The sequence below is a fragment of the Podarcis erhardii genome (genome assembly GCF_964252035.2).
Source record: "Podarcis erhardii genome assembly, chromosome: 8".
NCBI lineage: Eukaryota > Metazoa > Chordata > Lepidosauria > Squamata > Lacertidae > Podarcis > Podarcis erhardii.
The window spans coordinates 7,975,676-8,001,715 of NC_138499.1; the positions used below are offsets into that span (position 1 = coordinate 7,975,676).

At 44.3% G+C, this 26,040-nt stretch overlaps 2 protein-coding genes across 2 annotated transcripts in view; one reads left to right on the forward strand and one right to left on the reverse strand.

The window, feature by feature from the left end:
- Positions 1-5,185: 5,185 nt before the first annotated feature.
- LOC309348850 (mas-related G-protein coupled receptor member X3-like) lies at positions 5,186-8,855 on the reverse strand. The gene is made up of 2 exons (XM_081874630.1): positions 8,703-8,855; positions 5,186-6,536 (listed from the first exon to the last, which is right to left on the reverse strand). Exon 2 carries the CDS (start codon positions 6,488-6,490, stop codon positions 5,498-5,500), a length of 993 nt encoding a protein of 330 aa, XP_081730756.1. The 5' UTR covers positions 6,491-6,536; positions 8,703-8,855; the 3' UTR covers positions 5,186-5,497.
- A 12,857-nt stretch (positions 8,856-21,712) lies between these two features.
- COL22A1 (collagen type XXII alpha 1 chain) overlaps positions 21,713-26,040 on the forward strand; it is a 196,442-nt gene continuing 192,114 nt past the window's right edge. Inside the window, exon 1 of the mRNA XM_081873968.1 lies at positions 21,713-21,818. The gene's annotated coding sequence lies outside the window, so the exon portion shown is untranslated. The remainder of the gene's footprint in view (positions 21,819-26,040) is intronic.

A 26,040-nucleotide genomic window follows, 5' to 3' on the forward strand; every position in this document is an offset into this window, starting at 1 on the left:
GTTCTGAAAGAGAAGTCAGGCAGTAATGTCACATTTTTTCTTATTATGTATAACTCAGTTTTCTTTTTGTTGTTCAGTTCATAGGATTCTCCAAAAATAGACCAAGCTTTCTGATATGTCTATATTGGCTTCTTGTCAACCAGGTTCTCTTCTTTTGTAGTCCTGAGGTTGATGAGGAAATTTTCAAGAGCTGGTAAGAAACCCTAGCAGCTAATGTGAAGACCTCTGGTGATGGAGTGGGGATGTGATTAGCCTTCACTTGTAAGGACCAAGAGTAAGGAAAGTGCTCCAGTGACATTCTGAGTGTTGACTCAAAGAGTGACTTTTAGAAAGGGGAGAAACAAACTCTTCAGTGGGATAATTATTGTTTTGTAGCTTCACGCTAAGGGTTTAGTCACTCACAAAACAGAGAAAGAAATTAAAGAGAGTGTATATGTTTATATATTAAGCGGAATCCCATCATTGTGTTTGCTTCTAGGAACATGGATATCTGCTCCCTTCGTATTGCCTTAATAAGACCAACTTTCCCAAGACTTCACTGATCAATCAGACGTGAATTTCCTGCACTGGACTTGGATCACTTGAAATGACCCAGCCTATTCTACGTACCAGTTAAAATACATTATTCTCCTTGTGTCTGGTTACAATGTTTGTTCTCTCCCTTGGCAAAACCTCAGGTAGTGACCTTATACTGAGTCAGACTATTGGTCTATCAAGATCAGGACTTGTCAAACAGACTCTCAGTGCCACTCTGTAGCATTTTAAAAAGTGGTCTTTCCAACCCTACCTTGAGGTGCTTTGAATCAACCTTCTGCAAGCACTGCAGCTACGGCCTTTCCTGTGAATGTTTCACCCAACCTTGCGATTAACTTTTCCTGTCTTCCACCAATTTTTGACAACTACCAGTTTGCATACAGGGCAAATAGATCCACAGAAGACGCTATCACCACCACTCTCCATGCTGCTCTGTCCCATCTGGAGCAGCCGGGGAGTTATGTGAGGCTGCTGTTTGTGGATTTTAGCTCTGCTTTTAACACTATCCTCCCCCATAGACTGGTGTCCAAGCTAGAGGCGATTGGACTCTCCAACTCCACCTGTCTCTGGGTTTTGGATTTTTTGTCAGAACGTTCTCAGAGGGTTAGAGTAGGGTCACATTATGTCCAAAGCCCTTAGCCTTAACACCGGCTCACCACAGGGTTGTGTGTTGAGTCCCCTGCTCTTTACTCTCTACACGTATGACTGTACAGCCATCTATTCCAGCAACAAAATCATCAAGTTTGCTGATGACACTACGGTGGTGGGGCTCATTTCAGGAGGGGATGAGTCCGCCTATCGGGACGAGGTGGAGCGGCTCTGTGTTTGGTGTGGAGAGAACAATCTGGCTCTTAATACAGCTAAGACCAAGGAATTGGTGGTGGATTACAGGACAAAAAAGGCGGTCATTCAGCCCTTGTATATCAACGGGGAACGGGTGGAGAGGGTGGCGGAATTCAGGTTTTTGGGAGTGACTATCGATCAGGGCATGACTTGGAGCGCAAATACCACTGCTCTGGTGAAGAAGGCTCAGCAGAGAATTTATTTCCTCAGACTTTTAAAGAAGAACAATCTGAGTGAGAAACTGCTGGTGTCCTTCTACCGAGGCTCCATAGAGAGCATTCTCACATACTGTATTTGTGCTTGGTTCTCCAGTTGTACAGCTAGGGAGAAGAAGGTGCTCCAGAAGGTCATAACCACAGCCCAAAGGATTATTGGTCATCCTCTCCCATCTTTGGAAGAACTGTACGGTTCCCGTTGTCTTAGGAAAGCAAACAACATCCTGCAGGATTCATCTCACCCGGGATACAGTCTGTTTGCACTACTGCCTTCTGGCAGGAGATATAGAAACATCAAGTCAAGGACAAATAGACTGAAAAATAGTTTCTATCCAAGAGCTGTGGCCTTTTTGAATGCTGTAACTCGATAGTGTGACCTGGAAGTTTGATGGGTGTGGGTGTGGGTGTGGCTGGAATGTGGTTTGTTTGGTTGTTGTTGCTGTTTTGCTTTTGTTGTTTTTTTAAGGGATGGCATCCAATTTCGTTGCACTGTGCAATGTTGCACTTGTGTAATGACAATAAAGAATCTATCTATCTATCTATCTATCTAACTGCAGATCAGCAGTCTTCAGAGATGGTGAGTGCAAGAGAACACAGCAACTTGCACTGGAATGGTAGGTCCTAAGGACTTAAGAGACAGAAAATGTGGCCACACTCATGCCCAAGGAGAAAATGTAAAATCTTACCAGTCTCACTCAAAGATGAAAAACGGTCCCTCCTGTTCTGCATCTGGGTTTAATTTGATTCTCTGCCTCATAAGACAAGAGGATGCTCTTTAATAGGATATGAAGATAATTATCAGTTCACCAAGGAGGAGGAGACTATTGTCATTTATGTCCCAGAAGGCTACAGTCATGAAGACTAGGTTTGTAATTGGTTCTGGAGGAAGCAGGTCATATCTCACGTACTTCTTTATCTGTACCAGAAAAATGGAATAAATCAAGACCTCATCCCCAGATTTCTAATCAAGGCTGTCTAAGCAAGATAACAACTTCCTGGCCTTTTAACGACCAAAAGCATTTGTCCCTATTTGCCTTTTATTGGGTGGGGGAGGTGTCTATTGGTGGGGAGACATGATTACCAAGGGCGGGAGGTTACGCAAACTAGGTGGAGGGGGCAAGCATTCAGAATCATTTGCTGTGACTCGTGGAAAGGAGCAGATCCACCAGGTCATCCTCCTCCTCCCCACCTTCATTAGCAGGCAATTCCATGGTAATCCCCTGACTCTCACTCTAACTGTCACAACCACCGTGTTCGACTTTTTCTGCCTCTCTCTGACCCTCACTTCCTCTATGGTAAACCCCTGGGCTGAGCCTCAAAACCAGGTAGGTTCTGCCTCTGAGCTTTCTCATTGGTCAATCGACATTAACCATTTCCATCCCCCTGTACAAACATAACCACAAGGAATGGACAAATGCCACATCAGTGTCACATTTATTCTTTTCATTTATTTCATAAAATTTATACACTGCTTGATTGCAAAAAAGAAAGAAAAAACACTCCAAAGCAGCTTACAAATGAATAAACAGAAAAATCAAGAACAATCACAACCATACTTTAAAACATGCAAAAGTTAAAATACTGAAGCAGATAGAATATATGTTAAGCTTCTTTCCATGTTATATTGTACTCGCAGTATTATCATTTGAACTCCAATTAACTTTAATATCTATTTAATATCAATATGAAGCCATTGGATGTGGCCTTTAGGAGTTTTGGAGCAAGGTATCAGCAGTGTGATGATGTTGACATGCAGCTTTCCCTTTCCATAACATAGGAATTGGGAGAGGCTGTGAAAGCTTTGAACCTGTGTCTGGATGCAGTAGGTCTGGATGAGGGCTGAATTCTATGAAGATGGGGGCTCTTTGTGTGGGTGGTTCCCATGTTTTGGAAATTGGCAAGCTCCCTGTTCTGAGTGGGGTTGCACTCTCTTTGAAGGAGCAAGTGTGAAGTTTGGCGGTACTTCTGGATACATCTTTGTCACTAGATGCTCAGGTGTCCTCTGTGACTAGGAGCGCCTTTTCCAGCTATGGCAATTCCTGGACAGGGATAGCCTGACCACTGCAAGAGCATATATTGGTAACCTCATGGCTAGATTACTGTGATGTGCTTGATGTGGGGCTGCTCTTGGGTCTGGTTTGGAAGTTCCAGCAGATGCAGTATGCTGCTGCCAGACTGCTGATGGGAGCTTCTCATTGAGAACATGTGAAGCCATTATTAAAACAGCTGTTCTGGCTGCTCCTGAGCTGGGTTCAAGATTCTTGTATTGATTTACACAGCCCTGAACAACTTGGCTCTAGGATACCTCAGGGATCACCTGAATGCTTATATTCCAGCTTGAGGAATTAGACAATTTGCATGAGCATCTTTGGTCTTTCTCTCTGCTGTTGAGGTTCATTTGACAACAAAAAGAATTTAAGCCTGGTCTTGTGGAACACACTGCTGATAGAAATTTGGTAGCCACTTTCTGTGTCAACTTTTAAGTTCTTGCTGATAACTTTTCTGTTCCACCAGGCCTATACGAGCAATTAAAGTACTTCCTCCACAATGGTCTATTGATATTTGTTGTTGTTGTTTAAAAATGCCTTTTAATATCCATACGGTCAGGAGGTCCTACACATGAGTAGGAGTCTGGCAGAGACACATGCCTGACTGGCATGTTCTCTCCCTCCTGGCTGTTCCTTTGGGAGATTCAAAAGCTTTCTCCAGTCTGAACACCACAGCGACTGATACCAAGATGCATCAGCACACTTCAGGATCAGCAGCATAAAGGCCATCAGTGTTCAGACTCAGTAGTGCAGCCATTTGGCTAAACTACTTTTATTTACATATATATACTCGGAGCATTGTAACTCAGCTCCTTCCTCTTCAGCATCAGACTGCAAAGAAAGAGAACAAGGGACAAAAATCCTACATCATGGAAACACATTAATAAAAACACCCTGTCTCCGTCACTTCCCACAATGTGGAATGAAACATACACCACCATGTGATAAAAACAATCCCATGACTACAACACAGGTAGTGAATCCTAACAAATACTGCTATTGGCATGTTCTATTACCTCTTTATTATTATTTTTAATATTGTTACAGTGGTACCTCAGGTTAATTCATTCTGGAGGTCGTTCTTAACCTGAAACTGTTCTTAACTTGAGGTACCACTTTACTTAAAGGGGCCTCATGCTGCCGCCGCACCGCCACCGCCACCACTGTATTTTTAGTTATTTTATTTTTAGTAGTTATATTTTTATTATTTTTATAATGTTGGAGTATTTTCAAAGCAGTTATCTGATGTATTTTCAAAAGTTTGGGACCTATATGTGTGTGTGTATATAATATATATATATATATATATATATATATATATATATATATATATAGACAGAGATATATATAGATATAGATATATAGATATAGATATACACATACATATTGTGTGTGCGTGTGTGTGTGTGTGTGTATATACACGTCCATTATGCAAAGAACCTATTTTCTACATATTTTAGAATCTCCTTACAGACGATTGAAGTGGCATGATTTTCTCCCCTATTACATCTCTTATGGAAATATTTTAAGTTGATTTCCTTTTTTTTAATGCCCTTCAGTCCAGGAGACTTTTACTATACCCCTGAAATGACACCAAAAAAATAGCCACAGGAAATCACTTCAAAATAAGCAAAGAGCAATCAGAAAGTGAAGCAAACACCAAGTACTAAAAGCATCATATATCAGCAGTTGAAGAAATGAGATGAGGGTTCATCTCTGTTCCTCCCCAGGCATATACCATCAACAGTGAAAAGCAGCAGGTTTACAAAAAAAAAAAAAAAAAAAGAGGGCTAAAGGGAACATAGATTGTCATAGCCAGAGGTGTAATTGTGGAGCTCTCGGATTATTTTGAACGTATCACACCTGGGTCTGGATTGGGACATTATTGGCCTCCTCTCTGCAGCCTTCCTCCTCCTTGAAAAGCCTCTGGAGTATAAATTTCATGTTCTCCCTAGATTGACCGCTCTTTCTCCTCCCAACCAGGAAATAAATTAGTGGCTTAATGCTACTGCTTAGGCAGGAGCATAAGGCCCCAATGTGTAGGGCATTACGAAATGTAAGATGGGGAAAAGAAAATATTAAATAAAGGAAAGTAAATGGAAAAGCAAACAAGAGGGAAAAGAGGAGCACCATCAGGATGGCTATTAAAAGATTTCCTTGCTGCCTCTGCTGTGATCTCAAGCAAAGTTTGATGAAGAGGATCAGAGTGGAGACAGTGATAAGCGGGAGGCAAAACACAGCACTCACCAGCAACTCGTACCAACGAAAAGCTACTCCAAGGTCTACAATGTCATCAAGGATGTTCACGAGAGTGAGCAGGAAAGCAAGGCTCCATATGATGGCGCACACAATGATGGACAGGTTGGGTGGCCGGCGACATCGATGCCAAATGGGGAAGATGACAGAAACACAGCTGTCGATGCTGATGGCTGTCAGCAGAAATTGACCGATGAGGTTCATGGAGAAAAAGCAATGGGCACTTATGATCACTAAATAGTAAACATTGAAATTGACAAGATGCGAATGAGAATTATCGAGGAAGACAATTATCCTCCAAGGAACTGAACCTAGGAGGACCCCAAGGTCAGCAACAGCCAAATTCAGGATATAGGTTGCGAAAGCAGTCCTTTTCATGCAAAATCCTAGAATCCAGATGACAGTCCCATTCCCTAAAAGTCCAAGGACGCTAATGAGGAAAATGCAGACAAGAATAATAATAATCGTTACATCATATGATGGTATTTCGTCAACATAATCAGTATAGTCTGGGAGCTCGGTTGCATTGTGTACTCTATTATATTCCTCTTCAGCACCCAAAGGGATTGGAGAGTGCAGGCCATTATTGGCCATGATGTTCAATCTCTTCTCTTTCAGCTACTTCTTGCAGAGTCACCGACTGAGAAAAATAGAGAAAAAAGTGAAGTTTATGTTATAAAGCTGAAATAATATTGCACTGCTTCCTGCAGTTGGTTATAAATCTCTCTTTTTTGTTCTCATTGTCAATTGAAAGGGGAGATATCACTGTGGAGCGCTGAGATCTCGCTTCAGTGACATTACTTTCTTAGGGAGCAACTCTTTGGACTAGAAGCGGTCATAAATCAAGCAGGTTCAAATTCAGCTGGAATAAAGTTACGTCAGATTCAAACCCTGCCCATCAGCTGTGCTGCTTCTGCTCTATCTGAGCCTGGTAGAAGGAAAGCAAGCCTTTAAGAACATATTCTAAGCTGAGTTGCCCAGTTACATGACTGAGCTGAATGGGCTTGGGATCCAGCATAAATCCCCCCTCTCAAGGACTTACATAGGATTCAGTCCAAGCAGCCTCAGCTGGCTGAGTGCCACATGAACAAGAGAGATCATACAGTGAGATAAAACATTGTATCTCTTCTTTGTCCTCTTTTGGTTCTCACCCAATGTTACAACCCTTGACTTGACCCAGTTTATTCTGCAACATCTGCTAACACTCAAAGGACTCAATGATTCTGGATCTAATATTCTCTCCCTCCATCTGTCCCTCTGAACAAAACAATGGCCCTATACTGTGCCGGAGCAGAGCTTTTTTGGGCCAGAACTTTTCTCCAATTATTATTATTATTATTATTATTATTATTATTATTATTATTATTAAAAATACAGTGGTACCTCAGGTTAAGTACTTAATTCATTCTGGAGGTCCGTACTTAACCTGAAGCACCACTTCAGGTTAAGTACGGAGGTCCGTACTTAACCTGAAACGGTTCTTAACCTGAAGCACCACTTTAGCTAATGGGGCCTCCTGCTGCTGCACCGCCACCGGAGCCCGATTTCTGTTCTCATCCTGAAGCAAAGTTCTTAACCTGAAGCACTATTTCTGGGTTAGCAGAGTCTGTAACCTGAAGTGTATGTAACCTGAAGCGTATGTAACCTGAGGTACCACTGTACCGAGTGTTTCTCCGCTTGGCCAATCATGAGTGGGCAAGGGAGCGACCCATCAGGACCCAGCACTCCTCCTTTTCGCCACGTGCTTCATCGTCACCCAAGCTCATGGCTCCTCTGCAAAGTCTGGGGGCTTGCATCGCAGTGCCAACGGAGTGGGGCCATTTGATGCTGCCGCTCCCTCCTCCTTCGTCCATGTTGCTCCCAGGTGGCAGTTTCACTTGGAGGTGTACCACAGGTGAAACTGCTGCCACTCCTGAGTCCCTCGGCCACCTGGAAGCTGCCCTGTTTGTACTTGCCAGCTGGAGAGGCAGGGCAGCTCCGTGGACTGGCAGAACTGACGGGGGGACTCTTTGGGCTCTGGGGTGGGTCATTTCAGGGTGCTCCCCATTATACGTGATTTTGCGCATGTGCAGGGGCTTGTAATGGTACTCCCGTGTAAATGGGGAGCCATCTATACTACAATGGGGCTCACTCCAGATTAAATTGTGTTAGGATTACATCCTTAGACAAGGAGGCAGGCTTTATGTTTGGAGGTGCCAGAACAAAGTTATCTGGAATACAATTAGTCATGTAGGGTTTTTTTTAAGTAATTACTTGATGGGGGGCAGCTGCTCCCTACACCTCCCTGGCGACACCCATGCATAGACATGAATAGAAACTTCCTTCTAGCATCTCAAAACTTGTGGTTCTAATGTTTTAGTTTTCAAAGTACTGTACCATCAAGTCCCACATTCGGTACTTCCTTCACGTCCACGAAGGATAGTGATCGTGTCTTATTTCTCCCCCCCTGAGGAGTCAAAAGATAGAAGGAGACTCCGTCAAGCACGTATCAGTTGTCTTCTGGTGGTTCCAGAAAGTTTCACTTCCGTAGAGAAGAAGAAGAGTTTGGATTTGATATCCCGCCTTTCACTCCCTTTAAGGAGTCTCAAAGCGGCTAACAATCTCCTTTCCCTTCCTCCCCCACAACAAACACTCTGTGAGGTGAGTGGGGCTGAGAGACTTCAGAGAAGTGTGACTAGCCCAAGGTCACCCAGCAGCTGCATGTGGAGGAGCGGAGACGTGAACCCAGTTCCCCAGATTACGAGACTAACGCTCTTAACCACTGCACCACACTGCACCACCACGTAACGACAATCATTCGTCTTACCTGTAGGAGAAAAAGCAGCGAAGATCCTTCAGTCCCGGTTGAACTACGTTACTTCCAGCACTGAGCGACACACTTGCAGCCAGATCAGAAACTTGTTATCCAAAAGGAGCCTTGGGGAGCAAGCAAAAGGAAAGCCAAACCCAGCAGGCTATTTGAGGATATGAAGATGCTCTCTTGAAAACCTGATACCGACTGAGTTAGGAAATGAAAGACAGGGCAAATGAAATAGTTGAAACTCCGCAAATTTCACAGTAGTAACAGCAGCAACCGGGACAGAGCGATGCGACCCCATTGCTCTCAGAGTGAGGCTAATTTTGGAAGGAAGATACTAAGTTTGGCAGGCAAATGGGAAGGGAAGTGAGGAGGCGGTGCCTACGGGAAGGGTCTGCAGCGTGAATGAATGGTGTGTGTGAAACGATTTAGAGTGGAAGCTGGAAGGGACCTTGTGGGTAAGGAAGAAAGCCTAAAGAGAAGAGGGCACTTGGAGGGACCTCAGGGATTGTCGCAAATTCTAGACAACCCTAAATGCCCTTTCTAAGAACTGAATCTATTGAGCGCAGACTTCCTTTGCAGTGAACAAGTCATAGGGTTGCTCAGAGAGAGATCCCAGGACAGGTCGAATATCCCAAAGGAGAGTGGTGAGGATTTGTCACTGGAAATGGAACAGGGAAGGAACTAGCAGGTGAGGAAGAAAGAGAAAAGGAGAGAGTTTTTTAATAAAATAAAATAAATATAAATTCTAATTTATTGTGGGAATAGTCAATTTCTATGCAGTCCGCAGCAAAGCAGTTCAGGGACATTGTCTGTAACCTTTTCACTGCAAAGAGTCTAGCTTCTAAACGTGAAGGATTAGCTTTGCTACCTTTGCTCTGAGCACATTCTTGGTTGTAGGAAGTAAAGGAGGAACCAGATCTCGGTTTGCATGGAGAAGGTTCCAGGTGTCATTATTGGCAACTGCAGGTAGGGCTAGGAAAATCCCTGCCTGAAATGGTGGACAGGTGCTGCCAGCCATTGCCGACCAGCATCTCCCACCTGGCATTCTCCAGATGATTTGGACTACAATTCTCATCATCCCTGACCATTAGTCATGCTGCCTGTGGATAGTGGGAGTTGGAGTTTGCAGGGTATCAGGTGGGTGAAAAGGTGTGCTAGGCATGGGGAACCTCCAGCCAGCAGGCCAAACGACGAGACCTAATTTTGCTGGTAAGGCTGTTTCTCCCAAACCTCATCCACCTGTCACACACATGATATCATATGTGATATCAACTGTGGGGCATGTAAAGAATACGTGACTAGAAAGGAACTACCAGGAGGTAGGTTTGGCATGTGGAGCTCACTGTCAGCTGTTTGGTACAGACAGTGAACCCCTTTAAAGCTGTCTCTTTGCTGGAAGGATTTGGCTGCAAACTCTGCCTTCAAATGGATGGGTTCCCACCCCCTTTTGCACACTTGCCAACCTCTCTGCAAAGAAGAAGAAGAGTTTGGATTTGATATCCCACTTTATCACTACCCGAAGGAGTCTCAAAGCGGCTAACATTCTCTTTTCCCTTCCTCCCCCACAACAAACACTCTGTGAGGTGAGTGGAGCTGAGAGACTTCAAAGAAGTGTGACTAGCCCAAGGTCACCCAGCAGCTGCATGTGGAGGAGCGGAGACGCGAACCCGGTTCACCAGATTACAGGCCTACTGCTCTTAACCACTACACCACACTAGCTCTCATAGACTCATAGAATTGTAGAGTTGGAAAGCTCCATCTAGTGCAACCCTCTGCAATGCAAGAATCTTTTGCCCAGCGTGGGGCTCTAACCCACGACCCTGAGATCAAGTTCCGTGCTCTGCTCGGTCTAAAAGGAAGGGGGAAGAAATCCTGTTTGCAGTGCAGTTCAGACGTGCCCCGCAAGACGAATGCCTCACAAGATGGAAAACCCGCTAGATCAAAGGGTTTTCCGTTTTGGAGGCGCTTCGCAAAACGAATTTCCCTATGGGCTTGCTTCGCAAGATGAAAATGTCTTGCGAGTCCCTGTGGGGTTTTTCCCCTCCCCCCCCCTTTTCCTAAGCCCTAAGCCGCTTATCAGCTGATCCGCTAAAAGCTGCTAAACCGCTAATAGCGCTAATCCGCTAAGCTGTCAATGGGCTTGCTTCTCAAGACGAAAAAACTGCTATACGAAGAGCCTCACGGAACGGATTAATTTCGTCTTGCAAGGCACCACTGTAATTGTATATGATATAAAGGAGATTCCTGTATCCTAATTTATTAGCTACTTGCAGGAAACAAAATTACTGCTTCAGAAGCTGTAAGTGGCTGCCCCAGAGAAAGTGGAGGCTGTTCTGTTGGGACAAATGAGGCAATAACCCACCAACCTCTTTCTGTCTGCCTTTCAACTTCTTTCTCCTTAGTTGACCCTTGTAGAACTCAACAGGGAGGAGGATGGAACAGAAACACAAAAATTGTTGACTCGGCCTGTCATTGGTTCTGGCTCCACAAATTATTGGGCTCGATGCCATCCACCTCAATGGTTCTGATGCATGTCAGCCACTCCTGCCCAGAGGTATCCTCTTCTCACTGCATGGATAACAGAACCTAGTAACAGAGATGATCTTGTGGATCTTCTTGCCCTATCTGAATATTGGTTGGCTGGTTGTATTTATATCCCATCCTTTTGTTCTTTCTTTTTATACTGCCCTCTCAATGTAAAACACACACACACAAACACACCCAAAAAACCCCAACTACAGTCCCTAGCAAAAAACCAAGTGTAAACACTGTAAATTCAGATATAGAAAACGTAAATACAAATATAGTGACAAGGGATTACTTTTAAGTAAGTTCCATTTTTTCACCAAGTGTGTGTAATATTTGAGGGGGGTGATAACCTTGTATAGTAAGTGTTCAATGGATTGAAACTGGCTGTAAAAACATTTCCCATTTATTCCTAAGTATTATTTGAAAGAAATTAGGAAGAGGAGGAGGAAGAGGCCAGCAGGCCAATGAAAAGAGAAGGGAAGATGAAGGAATAAAAGGCACAAGTTTTACTAATAGAGGAGGTGAAGGGGAGCACAAGACTGAGAGCTCCCAGGTCAATTTTAGCCCCACTTGGCCAAGTACGCTTGTCTTTTTATAGCTGCTTCTGAAATAACATACTGTGCAGGGGAGAGCGAGGGGTGTTGAATGGAGAGAAAGAAGACCCTAGACTGTGTGTGCTGCCCACTAGGTCCAAGTGGAATGCAATGCTATGTTATGGGGGGTCCAGTAGATGGCAGCATTTGCCTGTTGAAATGGCCCTTGTCACCCACTCCCCCCCCCCCCCCGCATTTTGGCCAGCTCCTAAGCAGATGCAGGTCACTGAACTTCCCAAGATTTAAGTTTATATGGAACACGATTTTTGAACTTTGAGTCAATGCCTTTCCCATAGAACTATTGGTTCTCTATGCATCCTTTGTGACTGTGTTGCATTTTTTCCTATGACATACTTTTTGCACTTAATTGGCACCTTCTACATGATTTAAGCTGCAATACATTACTCATTTAGGCTGGAGTAAGCCCCACTGAATTTAGTGAGACTTATACCTGAGCGGACGTCTGCAGGGCTGCACTGCCATGCCCATTCTATTAGGAAACCTGATTGTGTCAATCAGCTTTGCAGTCCATCAGCTGACATTTTGCTAGATCAATCAATCAGGTTTATTGCAAGCCTGAAGACATAATAAAAAAGGAGATAATAAATGCACCAGCAAATCAGTGTCAATGTTCATCATAACAGTTAAGTACATTGTTGGCAGAATATAATCCTATCTTGCCATAGCAATTTACTTTTAATAAAATTTATCCTCAAAGACATTCCTAGCAACTCTTTCTATAGCTGTGGGGAACTTCCTTCTCTTAGACACGAACCAATTCCAATATAGGCCATCTTCTGGTACGGCTACAAGATTTTCCAAACAATGTTATTGCCAGCTAGTTTTGAATTGTTGTTGTTGTTGTTGTTGTTGTTGTTTTCCCACCTTTCTCCTAAGCTGGGATTCAAGACAGCTAGCAACATTTAGAAACACATTATAAAATGCAAAGCAGTAAAAACAAACTAGTTAAAAACAACAGTTGAAATACATTAAAAGATTTAAAACCAGCAATTTAGATTCAAGGATGCTTACACACCGTAGAATGTTGAAGACCAAACCATAGGCAGTTGCTTGAAATCAGCCATATAACATTAAAAACCAGGAAAGGGATTAGGAGAAAGCACCATAGCTCAGTGGTAGAACAACTGCCTTGCATGCAGAAGGCCCTTGGCCTCTGCTTCCATTAGCCGTTGACAGATTGCAAGGCCAGCCCTACCATTTGACAGGGTGAGGTGGCAGCTGCAGGTGGTGGGTGCTGAGGAGCGGGGTAGGATGTTTGAAGACAAGCAGAGTTGTGTGCATGTCATATGACATGCATGTGCCCCTTCTGCAATCAGCTGCAATCATCCCACCACCAAATTTCTAACACATGGAATGAAAAGTGGATGTCATCTTGTCCTTTGCCTCTGGCAGCAACATATCTTTGCCCTGCTCTGCCAGGCTCTTCTGTTTTTTCCTGACTGCTTCAGCAACATCATTAAGTTTTAAGGAAATTTATTTCCAAAGATTTTTCCAAGGGTTGGTTTATACTTGGAAAGTTAATGGGTGTCTTGAATGCATGACTCTGCAGAAGGCTATATCTTGGAAATTAATACCAAGTAGGCGTTATCTTTGTTTTAACAGGGAGTATAACTGTTCAATTGTGTCTCTCATCCTGCATTTTGGAGTGTCCCTAGTCCAACCCAGATCTGAACCCCCAAATGCCCAGTCATGAAATTGCAGGGTGGGTGGGGGAGAGGAGGAATATCTCCTCCTCTCTCCCACAAATATGCTTAATTTGAACTAACACACCTGTTGCAAGAACTTTGGAGCTCCTCATCATTCCACCAGCCCCATTCTTTGCTTCCAAGCTGCTATAACATATTTCAGAAAGGGTACTCTTTAAATTGGGGAGAAAAGGGATAATCAAAGGACTAAGACAAGCATCATGTTGCTGTAGTCTTGCTGCTACCATCCATCTGTCCCAGGAACCAATGGAAGATTTCACTTTTGTGGGTGAAGTCAAACGGTTGGAGAGTCACAGTGCTTGCTGTGGCTGTAGAGAACAATACAGGAGAGACATGTTTTGTTGCAGTTGGGGCAGATGAAGGTATCCAGTTATGCTGCTGCAGATGTGATTCTTCTCTTTGTGTTCCTCCAAGTGGTCATTCTTCCTCTGGTCACTGCTGTGGATGCACAACCTGGCTATATGTCTCCAAGCACTGAGGTCATCTGCAGAGATTCCCACATGGCGGGTTTGACATTGCCAGCCTTTGCGTCCTGTATACAGACATCTTTGTAATGAAGAGTTGGTCTGTCAGGTGCCTGAAGCCAGTTCTCAATAGAGCACATCATTGGGGATCATGTAATACACTGGGGGGGGGGGTTGTCAAGTGAATACCTAATAGCTAATGTTGGGATTCCCCTAATACTTTTGAGTAAGGAGGGTGCTATGGAAAGGTCCTTTTTATCTTCACAAGGAAACCAGCAGCCCAGAGCAAAGGATGAGAGCAAAAGGAAAAGTAACTTGGCAATGGGGAAGGGGAAAGTGAGGCGAATCACCAGCAGACCCCACAAGGCCAATCACATTGTCACTCACCTTGTCATGGACATTGGGGGGGGGGAGCACGTGGGTGGCGCTGTGGTCTAAACCACTGAGCCTCTTGGGTTTGCTGATTGGAAGGTCAGCGGTTCGAATCCCCATGACAGGGTGAGCTCCCGTTGCTTTGTCCCAGCTCCTGCCAACCTAGCAGTTCGAAAGCACACCAGTGCAAGTAGATAAATAGGTAGCGCTGCAGCAGGAAGGTAAACAGTGTTTCCATGCACTCTGGCTTCCATCACAGTGTTCCGTTGCACCAGAAGCGGTTTAGTCAAGCTGGCCACATGACCTGCAGACAAACGCCGGCTTCCTTGGCCTGAAAGAGAGATGAGCACCACAACCCCATAGTTGCCTTTGACTGGACTTAACTGCCCAAAGGTCCTTTACCTGTTTTTTTAACCTTTAGACATTGGGAATCACCAGTAGGTCTGCCATCCTCCCTCTGTATCCCACCAAATCTTACACCTAGGGTTCTTCTTAGGTTGTGGCCTTAGGTTGCGGTTGATGGTACCCCATATGGTCGCCACCTCTGGCCTCTTGTTGAGGGGCATTGGGGGGATGAGTTTACCAGCAGCATGGAGCTGCCTCCTCCCTTGTTAGGGATGGGGGTGCCCAGTCTCCACACCACACCCGACAGAGGGCCAGATCCACTTTCAGGGTAAGGGGGCTGCATAAAGCTTGTCACCATTTAATCATGTATATGTCAATTGGTCAGCATTATATTTGATCAGTACCTCATCCAGCCTTGACTGGATGATCCAGGTGATCATTTTTATGCATCAATGTTTTCTCTGATTATGTTTCTTACTTGTTTATTAATTCTCAGATAATTATAAACTGGAGTTATCACTGGGAAACATTTTTTTTCCCCCATTTTCTGTTGCATGAGATTTTTCAACTGTTCTTATATGTTCTTTTAATGCTGAATTCAAATCTGGAATTGATTTTCGTTTACATGCTATAGTTATCTTTCAATTTCTGACTTTTGCCGATATATCATATTTACACTGGGGATAAGTGGACACTGACACGTTGATCTATCCTAACCACATGGTAATTATTGTTTTGCAAACTTAGTTTTTCTTTATTTTTTTTAGTTTTGTAACCTAAGTATTTGTATTTTTCAGATCGGACCATGGCTTCTTCAAGTAGACAAAAATGTGTAATGTGTATACTGTGTATTCCAAGGGAATACATTTTTTTGCATACCTCCAACTGTACATAGATATACACGTCATTTTCAATGCTATACATGTCATGTTCAATGCTATATAAGTCACTTACATTTATACTCATATTGTACTACTTTGGCTATGTGTTTAATAAAATATTGGATTCTTGGATTGTGAATAACAAAGATTAGGTTGAAAAGTGAAAAACATGAACTACAAAAAAAATTAGAGCTTACAGAACAAAACCAACTTCAGATATGAAATCAGCATATCGAAATTAGGTTAGAACAACTGCAGGTGTCAATGCAACAAAATTTTTGCTCCCCAGTGTTATTTGAGAGCATTCACACCACGGGGATTTTCCTGATTGAAGCTTCCTCTGATTTCTGAGTTCTCCACCCCATCCTTTTAAAATCCATATATTTAAGGAGATTATGCTCCCTTCAGATCTTGAACCTACCACCTTTTCTTCTCTCTGTATCATTTAATACTGATCATAGGCTGCATGCACACCACACATTTAAAGCACACAATTTCTCTCAAAGAATCCTCCCAACTGTAGTTGTTGGAGGGTGCTGGGAACTGTGGCTCTGGGAGGGATAACTTACAGTTTCCTGAATTCTTTGGGAGAAGGCATGTGCTTGAATTGTGCATCAAATGTATGGTGGGTAGGCATCCCTAGTGGTGAGCCCTTTGGACTTAAAAGCCTTTTGCACAGATGCACATAATTAATAAATATTACATATACAGTGGTAGCTCTGGTTGTGAACAGGATCCGTTCTGGAGGCCCGTTCGCAACATGAAAAGAACACAACCTATAGCGTCATGTCTGCACACACGTGGGTTGTGATTTGTCGCTTCTGCACATGCGTGTGATGTCATTTTGTGCGTCTGTACATGTGCATGCACAAGCAGCGAAACCCGGAAGTAACCCTTTCTGGTCACCGCGGGACATAACCTGAAAGAACATAACCTGAAGCAGACGTAACATGAAGTATGGCTGTATACAATGTGGAGAGAGAGAGAGAGAGAGAGAGAGAGAGAGAGAGAAAGCATGGCCAATGGCCAGGGATGATGGGAATTGTAGTTCAGAAGAAGAAGAAGAAGAAGAAGAAGAGGAGGAGGAGGAGGAGGAGGAGGAGGAGGAGGAGTTTGGATTTGATATCCCACCTTTCACTCCCTTTAAGGAGTCTCAAAGCGGCTAACATTCTCCTTTCCCTTCCTCCCCCACAACAAACACTCTGTGAGGTGAGTGGGGCTGAGAGACTTCAGAGAAGTGTGACTGGCCCAAGGTCACCCAGCAGTTGCATGTGGAGGAGCGGAGACTCGAACCCGGTTCCCCAGATTACGAGTCCACTGCTCTTAACCACTACACCACACTGGCTCTCAAGTTCAGCACCGTATCTTAAGGACTGTCACATGGAAGATAGAGCAAGCTTGCCTGCTCCTGCTACAGAGCATAGGACTCGAACCAATGGCTTTAAGTTACAAGAAATAATATTCCAACTAAGCATCAGGAATAACTTTCTGACATTAAGAACTGTTTGACAGTGGGACGGACTCCATTGGGAGGTTCTGGACTCTCCATCACTAGGAATTTTAAAGGAGAGGTGTGTGTGGGGGGGTGGTCTCTCTCATGGATGCTTTAAGCTGAGATGCCTTCATTGCAAGGGGTTGGACAAGATTAAGGTTACCAGATTTTTTTCAGTGAATCCAGAGACACTTTTCAACTTCCTATTAAATAGATAGATTTTGTCAGGGGACTAATTTGTAAATCCGGGGACTGTCCCTGGGAAACAGGGACGTTTGGTAACCTTAGACTAGATGACTTTAAAAAGGTAAAGGTAAAGGACCCCTGACCGTTAAGTCCAGTCGTGAACGACTCTGAGGTTGCAGTGGTCATCTCGCTTTACTGGCCGAGGGAGCCAACGTTTGTCCGGGTTATGTGGCCAGCATGACTAAGCCACTTCTGGTGAAACCAGAGCAGCCCACAGAAATGCCTTTTTCCTTCCTGCAGGAGTGGTACCTATTTATCCACTTGGACTTGGACTTGGACTTGCTTTCAAACTGCTAGGTTGGCAGGAGCTGGAACGAGGAACGGGAGCTCACCCCATCGCGGAGGTTCGAACGCCAACCTTCTGATCGGCAAATCCAAGGCTCATGGTTTACACCACAGCACCACCCATGTCCCTTAGATGACTTTGGGGAGGGTGTCTATTAGTCTATGATTCTATGGAGGGTCAAAGGTTCCTCACTCACTAAATTTCAATCAGAGTAGATTGACTGAAATTAATAGATCCAAGTCAGTTGTGACCATTAATTTCAATAGGTCTACTCTGGGTAAAGGTTAATAGACTACAGCTCCAAGTAACCACACACACCAATCTGGATGGCAAAATCTTGATTGAAAGAAGCATGTTGAGTGAGCATGAATGATTTTGTATCAACTTAAAAATGCTTTTTTGTGTGTGCTATAAACAGGTAAGCCAAACTTGCATCAGGGAAAAAACTATTCAGAATCTTCTGGAAGGCAAAGGATATTATATAGGACCATAAAGTATTGTTAATCCTTGCTTTCTGCTTGCAGAAACATATGAGACAAAACTAGGGGGCACCAGCTGAAATATCTCTGCACCTTGCAACAGATGCCTCTGATCAAAGCTGCCCCCAAAATAAGAACCTGGGAATTTTCTACAAGGGTGGAGTGGCGGCTCCAGCCATCAAGCCACAGCTGAGCCACCTCCCAAAATATTCCTGCCATGGGCCTTTTAATTTAGACCACAAGCTAGAAAGCAATTTGGTAAGAATCTTCTCATCTCAAAATAACATCCCCCCCCTCTCCAAATCTGATAAGATGCATAGCCTGCCTCCCCATTGTTTTTCCTCTCTTCAGCTTAAACCTCAGCTCAAAATACCTGAATCCGTATTTTCAAAGGGGGAGGAGGATTTTTTTACAGACCTAGAGTCATATTTCTATCCATCCAACACCCCTCCTTCTCCCCTGCACAGTAAGTTATTTCAGAAGCAGCTATAAAAAGACCAAAATACTTGGCCAAGTGGGGCTAAAATTGGCATGGGAGCTCTCAGTCTCGGTTTTTCTCCTTCACCTCCTCTAATAGAGAAACTTGTGCCTTTTATTCCTTCATCTTCCCTTCTCTTTTCATCCGCCTGTTGATCTCTTCCTCCTCCTCTTTCTAATTTCTTTTGATTCAAACTGACACCAATGAATTCTATCTCTCTCAGTTCCTTCTCACCTGGTTGATAGGTGAGACATCTGCTGGGAAAGGTGGTGATCAAAGGTGGTGATCAACTCTGGATTGAGTTATGCTCCTCTTTAAGATCAAGGTTGGACTCAGGGTTGTTGATGGACTCTTGGGGTCCTCCTAGATAGTTGATGGAGGATTAGGTGATTGCAGTGGCTTGGTGGGTCTTCCACCTGTTCAGCTGGGATTCCAGGTATGGACCGCTCTTGGGCACAAGTAGCCTAGCCATTATCATTTATGCTGTAGTTAGACTACTGTTATGCCAAACTTGGCCCTCCATCTGTTTTGGGACTACAATTCCCATCATCCCTGACCACTGGTCCTGTTAGCTAGGGATGATGGGAGTTGTAGTCCCAAAACAGATGGAGGGCCAAGTTTGAGGATGCCTGTGTTATGCATTTAATATAGAAGATTGGGCAGCTTAAAATACAGCTACTAGCCACTGCTTTGTGGGCAGTGGCGAAGCTGCATGCTCCACTACTGGGGGCGGAGAGCAGGAGGGGGTGTGGCTGGCACTCCCAGGGGCGTGGCACGCCCCCTGAAGGCGTGTCAGGCATTCTGGGGGCGTGGCGTGCCACCTGTGGGGGCATGGCGCCCGGGCTACGGGGGGGTGTGCAGCGCGTGTCCCGGGCGGCGGCGCTGTGATGGCACCCTACCGGAATAGTGGTCCGCTCCCTCTGCACTCCCGTTCTTCTGCCTGTGTTTGTGGGACCAGTCATTGTGAACCTATCTCACCATGGTATAAACAGATTCACTGGTCCTTGAGCCATTTCATAGCACAATCCAAAGTGTTGATGCTGACCTTTTCAAGCCGGATATATGCTTGGTGATTAAATAAGCACAAATACTTCCATGTCATCCACCTGTGTACTCAGGTCTACACCAGAGACCTGGGTGTCCTACCATTAATGGTGATACCTGGGCGAAGGAAGGATCTTCTTTGTGGTGGCACCCAATGTATTGAAAGTGCTCCCCAGAGACGTCCAGAAAGTGGCTCATCTCAGAACCGCGCAAAGACAATTTTAATTTTTTTCACCCTGAGAAATTGTAGATGTGATTATTTTACCCCTCTGCGCTCATTGTATTTAAGTTTTGCAATCTGGTTGCTTTTATTGTTGTAACAATGGAAGCAACATAACAACAACAACAGCAACCTTGTACCCTGCCCATCTTGCTGCTTTCCCTAGCCACTCAGGGTGGATTCCTACAGAGACTAAAAATACATTAAAACATCAGTCATTAAAAACTTCCCTATACATGGGACATCTTTTATTTTGGGACATTTGCTTTTATTCTGCTGTTTCTCTTTTATTTAATGTGGTACTCAGATCAAACTTTAAAATAATACTTATGACTAATTTGGGAGTGTTCTTACAACTGTAAAGGGGCTTGCTGTCTGTAAGTGAGCTCCACATGCCAAACCTTGTTCCTGATAGTTCCTTTCTAGCCATGTATTCTTTACATGCCCCACAGTTGATATGATATCATGTGTGTGACAGGTGGATGAGGTTTGGGAGAAACAGGTATACCATCAGAATTACTGGTAGATCTCATCTGGCCAGCTGGCTGGAGGCTCCCCATTCCTAGCACACCTGAAACCCTGCAAACTCCAACTCCCACTATCCAAAGCCAGCATGACTAATGGTCAGGCGTGATGAGAATTGTAGTCCAAATCATCTGGAGAATGCCAGGTGGGAGATGCTGGTTGGCACTGGCTGGCAGCATCTGTCCACAGTCGCAGGCAGGGATTTTCCCAGTCCCACCTGCATATACCAAGAATGACATCTGGGACCTTCTCCATGCAAACCGAGATCTGCTTCCTGCTTTTCTTCCTCCAACTAAGAAGGCACCCAGTTGCAAAATGCAAGAAAACTAAATCCTCTACCTCTTGGACTCTTGGCAGCCAAAATGTTACAGTCCAGTGTCTTGTCCCAGAACTGCTTGACTTGGGACCCTGTGTAGAAGATAATGATTCCCACCCCAATCCAAACTCTCTCCTTTTACAGTGGTACCTCGGGTTAAGTACTTAATTCGTTCAAGAGGTCCGTTCTTAACCTGAAACTGTTCTTAACCTGAAGCACCACTTTAGCTAATGGGGCCTCCTGCTGCTGCCGCACCGCTGGAGCACGATTTCTGTTCTCATCCTGAAGCAAAGTTCTTAACCCGAGGTACTATTTCTGGGTTAGCGGAGTCTGTAACCTGAAGCGTATGTAACCTGAAGTGCCACTGTATCTTTCTTGCTCAGCTACTAGTTCCCTTCCCGCTGAGACAAATCCTCACTGCTTCCCTTTCTGTTCCGCATTCTACCTGTCCTGCGATCTCTTTCGGGGCATACCTAGGACATGCAAAATGCAAGTGAAGTCTGCATCCATTAGGCTCACTCCCTAGAAAAGGGCATTTAGGGTTGCCTAGGATTTGAGACAATCCCCGATGTCCCTCCAAGTTCCCTCTTCTCTTAAGGCTTCCTTCCTCGCTTGCAAGGTCCCTTCCAGCTTCCACTCTGCATCGGTTCGCACACACCCTTCATTCCCGCTACAGACCCCTCCCAAAAACACCACCTCCTCACTTCCCTGGCCCCCTCGCCTTCCCATCCTACCAAACTTAGCCTCACTCTGAGCAACAAGGGCGCAGCGCTCAGTCCCGGGTGCTGCTGCTACTGTGGAAATTCTGGAGTTTTAACTACTTCATTTGTTCCCGTCTTTCATTTCTCTCCCTCTCCCCCTCTCTCTTAACTCAGTATCCGTTTTTCAAGACAGCGTCTTCAAGTCTCTGGAAAGTAGGATGGAGAGAGATTTTCCCCCTCCTCCCTTTTCATGTTAAAGTTCCCCCACAACACCCTGCTGGGTTTGGCTTGCCTTGCGTTTATTCCCCAAGCCTCCTTTAGGAGAGCAAGTTTCTTACCAGGCTGCAAGTGCATCATCTCTCGGTGCTGGAAGTAACTCAGTTCAACGGGGGCTGGAGGATCTCCGCTGCCTTTTGTCCTGCAGGTAAGAGAAACGATTGTAATTACAAAAGTGAAACTCTCTGGAACAACCGGAAGACAACTGATAGCTGGTGCTATCTTTTGTCTTGGGACAAGGTGGTACTTCGTGGATGTGAATGTGTGTCTTGATGATAAAAATAGGAACCACAATTTTTTAGATACTAGAAGGAAGGGTTTTAAAAGAAAAAAAAAATGTCTAAGGATGTAATCCAAACCCAATTTACACAGGAGTGTGCCCCGTTGAAATCAATATCCCATGAATTCTGAGTAGACATGAGTGGAACCCTAATCCCACTTACTCGGGAGTAAGTTCCATTGAATTAAATAGCACTAACTTCAGAGTAGATGTGGATATATACCTGCTAGTCTATGCCTAGCCCTGCTTACTCAGCAGTAAGCCCCATTGAATTCAATAGGACTAACTTCAGAGTAGACGTGGCAAGGGTAGCAGCCTAGGAGTTGAAACAGAAGGTAGCCAAGCTAATGTTAATCTGGAAAAGTCTAGTGACTTTTATTGAACCAATGAGGAGAAATATCCTAGTTTATTTTTTTTCCCAACAAAATTGTTTCTGGTATAAGAACACACAGGAGATGTCTAAGAATAGTGTTTTTCAGTGGATGCTTTTTGCATAATACAGATTTCCCTCCTTTCCAAACAACTGCTGCTAAGTCACTAACTGATATGTGACCATTATAACCAATGGAATAAAAACATAAGACTATATTAAGCTATACATGGGTTTCAATTTCCGCCTTGGGTAATGCCACCGCTTCAGCAAAGTTCCACAGTAAAGCAGGCAAAATATAGATTATTAAAGGTTCAAAAGTGGTTTTCACTTGCACTTATAACTAATTACAGTGGTACCTCGGGTTACAGACGCTTCAGGTTACAGACTCTGCTAACCCAGAAATAGTACCTCGGGCTAAGAACTTTGCTTCAGGATGAGAACAGTAATTGCATGGCAGCAGCAGGAGGCCCCATTAGCTAAAGCGGTACCTCAGGTTAAGAACAGTTTCAGGTTAAGAACAGACCTCCAGAATGTATTAAGTTCTTAACCCGAGGTACCACTGTATATGAAGCCTTCTTTGGTTTCAACGTGAATGTAAGAACAGTCTGCCAAATAGGAAAAACTCAGCTCTCTTTTAGAGACAGCAAATGTGAGTGCTGTTCCCACTGTCATTGGGCAAAGGGTAGCCAACATTGTGGACTATAACTCCCATCATCCCTGGCCATTGGCCTTGCTGATTGAGGCTGATAGGAATTGTAGTCCGGCAATATCTGGCAAGGGTCACATTGTTCTAGGGATATCTTGCAGTATAGAGTTGGTTCGAATGGGGTGAGTTCCCGTTGCTCAGTCGCAGCTCTTGCCAACCTAGCAGTTCAAAAGCACATCAAAGTGCAAGTAGATAAATAGGTACTGCTCCGGCCGGAAGGTAAATGATGTTTCCGTGTGCTGCTCTGGTTTCGCCAGAAGCAGCTTAGTCATGTTCGCCACATGACCCGGAAAAACTGTCTGTGGATAAATGTCGGCTCCCTGGGCCAGTAAAGTGAGATGAGCACCGCAACCCCAGAGTCGTTCGCAACTGGACTCAACTGTCAGGAGTCCTTTATCTTTACCTTTAGAGTTGGACATCTTTACTTTTAGAGTTGGACATCTTTACCTTTAGAGAGGCCATCAAATCAAATCCTTCTTAACTTTTCATGCCCAGAACATGACACGGTACCCAGTTGGGGTCTGACCAAGACAGACTAGAGTGGGACTATGACTTCCCTTGAACTGGACACTATACTTCTGTTGAAACAGCCTAGAATAGCACTAGCCTCCCCCCCCCAACACATCACACTGCTGACTCATGTTAAGCTTGTGGTCTACCAAGACCCCTAGATCCTTTTCACATATACTGCTAGTAAGCCAGGTGTCTCCCATCCTATATTTGTGCATCTGGTTCTTCCTGCATAAGTACAGAACCTATTGGGTTATGTCAACAATGACAGTGGGCACCACAATGACATGCATGGCAGCATGCATGAGAAAAGGTGTCTGATCTGCATGATGATTGTCCATTGTCAGAGGCGGTATGCCTTTGTATATTAGTTGATGGGAATTGCAAGAGGAAAGAGCATTGTGTTGCACTCGGTTTCTGATTGCAGGATTCTGGTTGGCCTCTGCAAGAATAGAGAACATGAGTCTTTAGCCTTATCCCACAGCGCATCTCTGTATGTTCTGAACTGGTAATTTTTGAACTATGTATGTGTGTTTTTGTGTATGTGTGGGTTAATAATACTTTATAAGCAAATTCCTTTGTGACTCCTGTTGCTAATACTGATAGTTTCAGGGCAAACATTTCTGTGCTGCATGTCAGAGCAACATTTGATGTGTGAAAGATGTAGATATTTTGAAGATAACTTGTGGCTTTATGCAGGGAACTCCTCCATAGCTATTTATTGTGGAATGTTTTGTAGGCAAGTCCCCCTGGGTGTGTGTGTGTATGTTTTTTTTTAAAGTCTCATAGTCCAATTTTGCCTTGAGGCATATGTTTTAATCACGTTTTAAATCACTCTCAGATCTTCCCTCACATACTTCCCTGCTAAGGAAAACATGCTTGAAAGTACCTTTTTTTCAGGATGGGAAAACCCCTTCTTCCATCTCAGAGCTGACAGGGTAAATCAATGTTGTAATTTCCTGCCACTCTTGTTATCTGCAATATGTCCTCTATCACTCTTTTTAAGCCTCCAAACACAGTGCCCAGAAGGGTCTGTCAAAAGGTTCTGCTCAACATATCAGCCAAATTTGGTATTTGCCTTCAATCCTGACTTCACAGCCTACTGTTGCCTTTTGTCTGTCTATTAAGATTGTATCCTACCTTTCCTTAAAAAACAAAAAAAACAAAAAACAAAAAAACTGAGGACAATATGCACAGGAACTATTCCACTTTTTTATTGACAACAGCCCTGTGGAGTAGGCTGATAGGAGTCTAGGGTAACTCGGTGATCATTGTGGCTAGTCAGACTCAGGTCTCTGAATCATAATCTCCCTGGTTCAAGGTGGATAATCTTACCAAACCATCTCTCCCCGCATTGCCCACCAGATGCTGGCCCACCATAATGAGATTTATAGTTCAAAACTTCTGCAAAGCACCAGGGAGGTTAAGGCTGTTCTGACCACTAGACTAGATTGGGTATCACGTTGGGTATGCTCAGGCATCTGAGAGGCAACTCTAAAAAGGCCTATTCTTGTGATGCTACCCTCTGCGCCTCCCTCAGCGAGAGCGTAAGAAGAAGGACCTCAGAAAAGGCCAGCTTGTCTATGAGGTGGACTGAGGCATGTGGGAATGTTAAGGGTGGCAGGAGAGGATATATTGTTTATTAATATCCTTCTTAACTTGCACTAGCAAGCTCCTTTATTAGCAAAGTTTACATTCCCCTTTTTACATCCACAGCAGGTATCTGGTTGCAGGCTTGTGGAAGCCTCTCACTATTATACAATTCAGTTTGTTTCAGACTGAATTGTACATTCATGGTAAGTTCCCTTGGATCCCTCTTAAAAGAATAAAGATGCCACAATCTTATTCAAAGTCAATAAAAAGAAGTTTACTTACATCAGACAGAGCACAGTGTGATCCCTGAAGGCAGACTTAGTTACAAATGTGTACATGTGGATCTACCCCATATGGAGGAATGATCCCAGCTTCTGCTGGCTAGCAGAGCAGCCCTACCTAGAAGCTGATCAAATGTAGAAGGAAGTGAAAAAGAGAAAGGTGTGCTTCATGACTCGTCCTTTTGTTACCTGGATAGGTTAGGTCACACCCACCTTCTATCACATGCAAAAGGAAGGATGCTCCAGCCAGGAGGAACAAGGAAGTTTCGACTGGCTGGACCAAACATCTCCTTGCATGTCCACTCTAGGAAAACAAGGAATGCTGTATTTGACTGCTCCCAGTGGACTACATCCCACAAGACAGTGGAATCCCAGGGACAGTGCCCTGCCTGGCCCACCCCTGTTGCCTGAGAAAGGAGAAGAAACAGTTGCAGCTTTCGAGGATATCTCAGCGAGAGCCAGTGTGGTGTAGTGGTTAAGAGCAATAGACTCCTAATCTGGGGAACTGGGTTCGCGTCTCCACTCCTCCAATGCAGCTGCTGGGTGACCTTGGGCCAGTCACACTTTTCTGAAGTCTCTCAGCCCCACTCACCTCACAGAGTGTTTGTTGTGGGGGAGGAAGGGAAA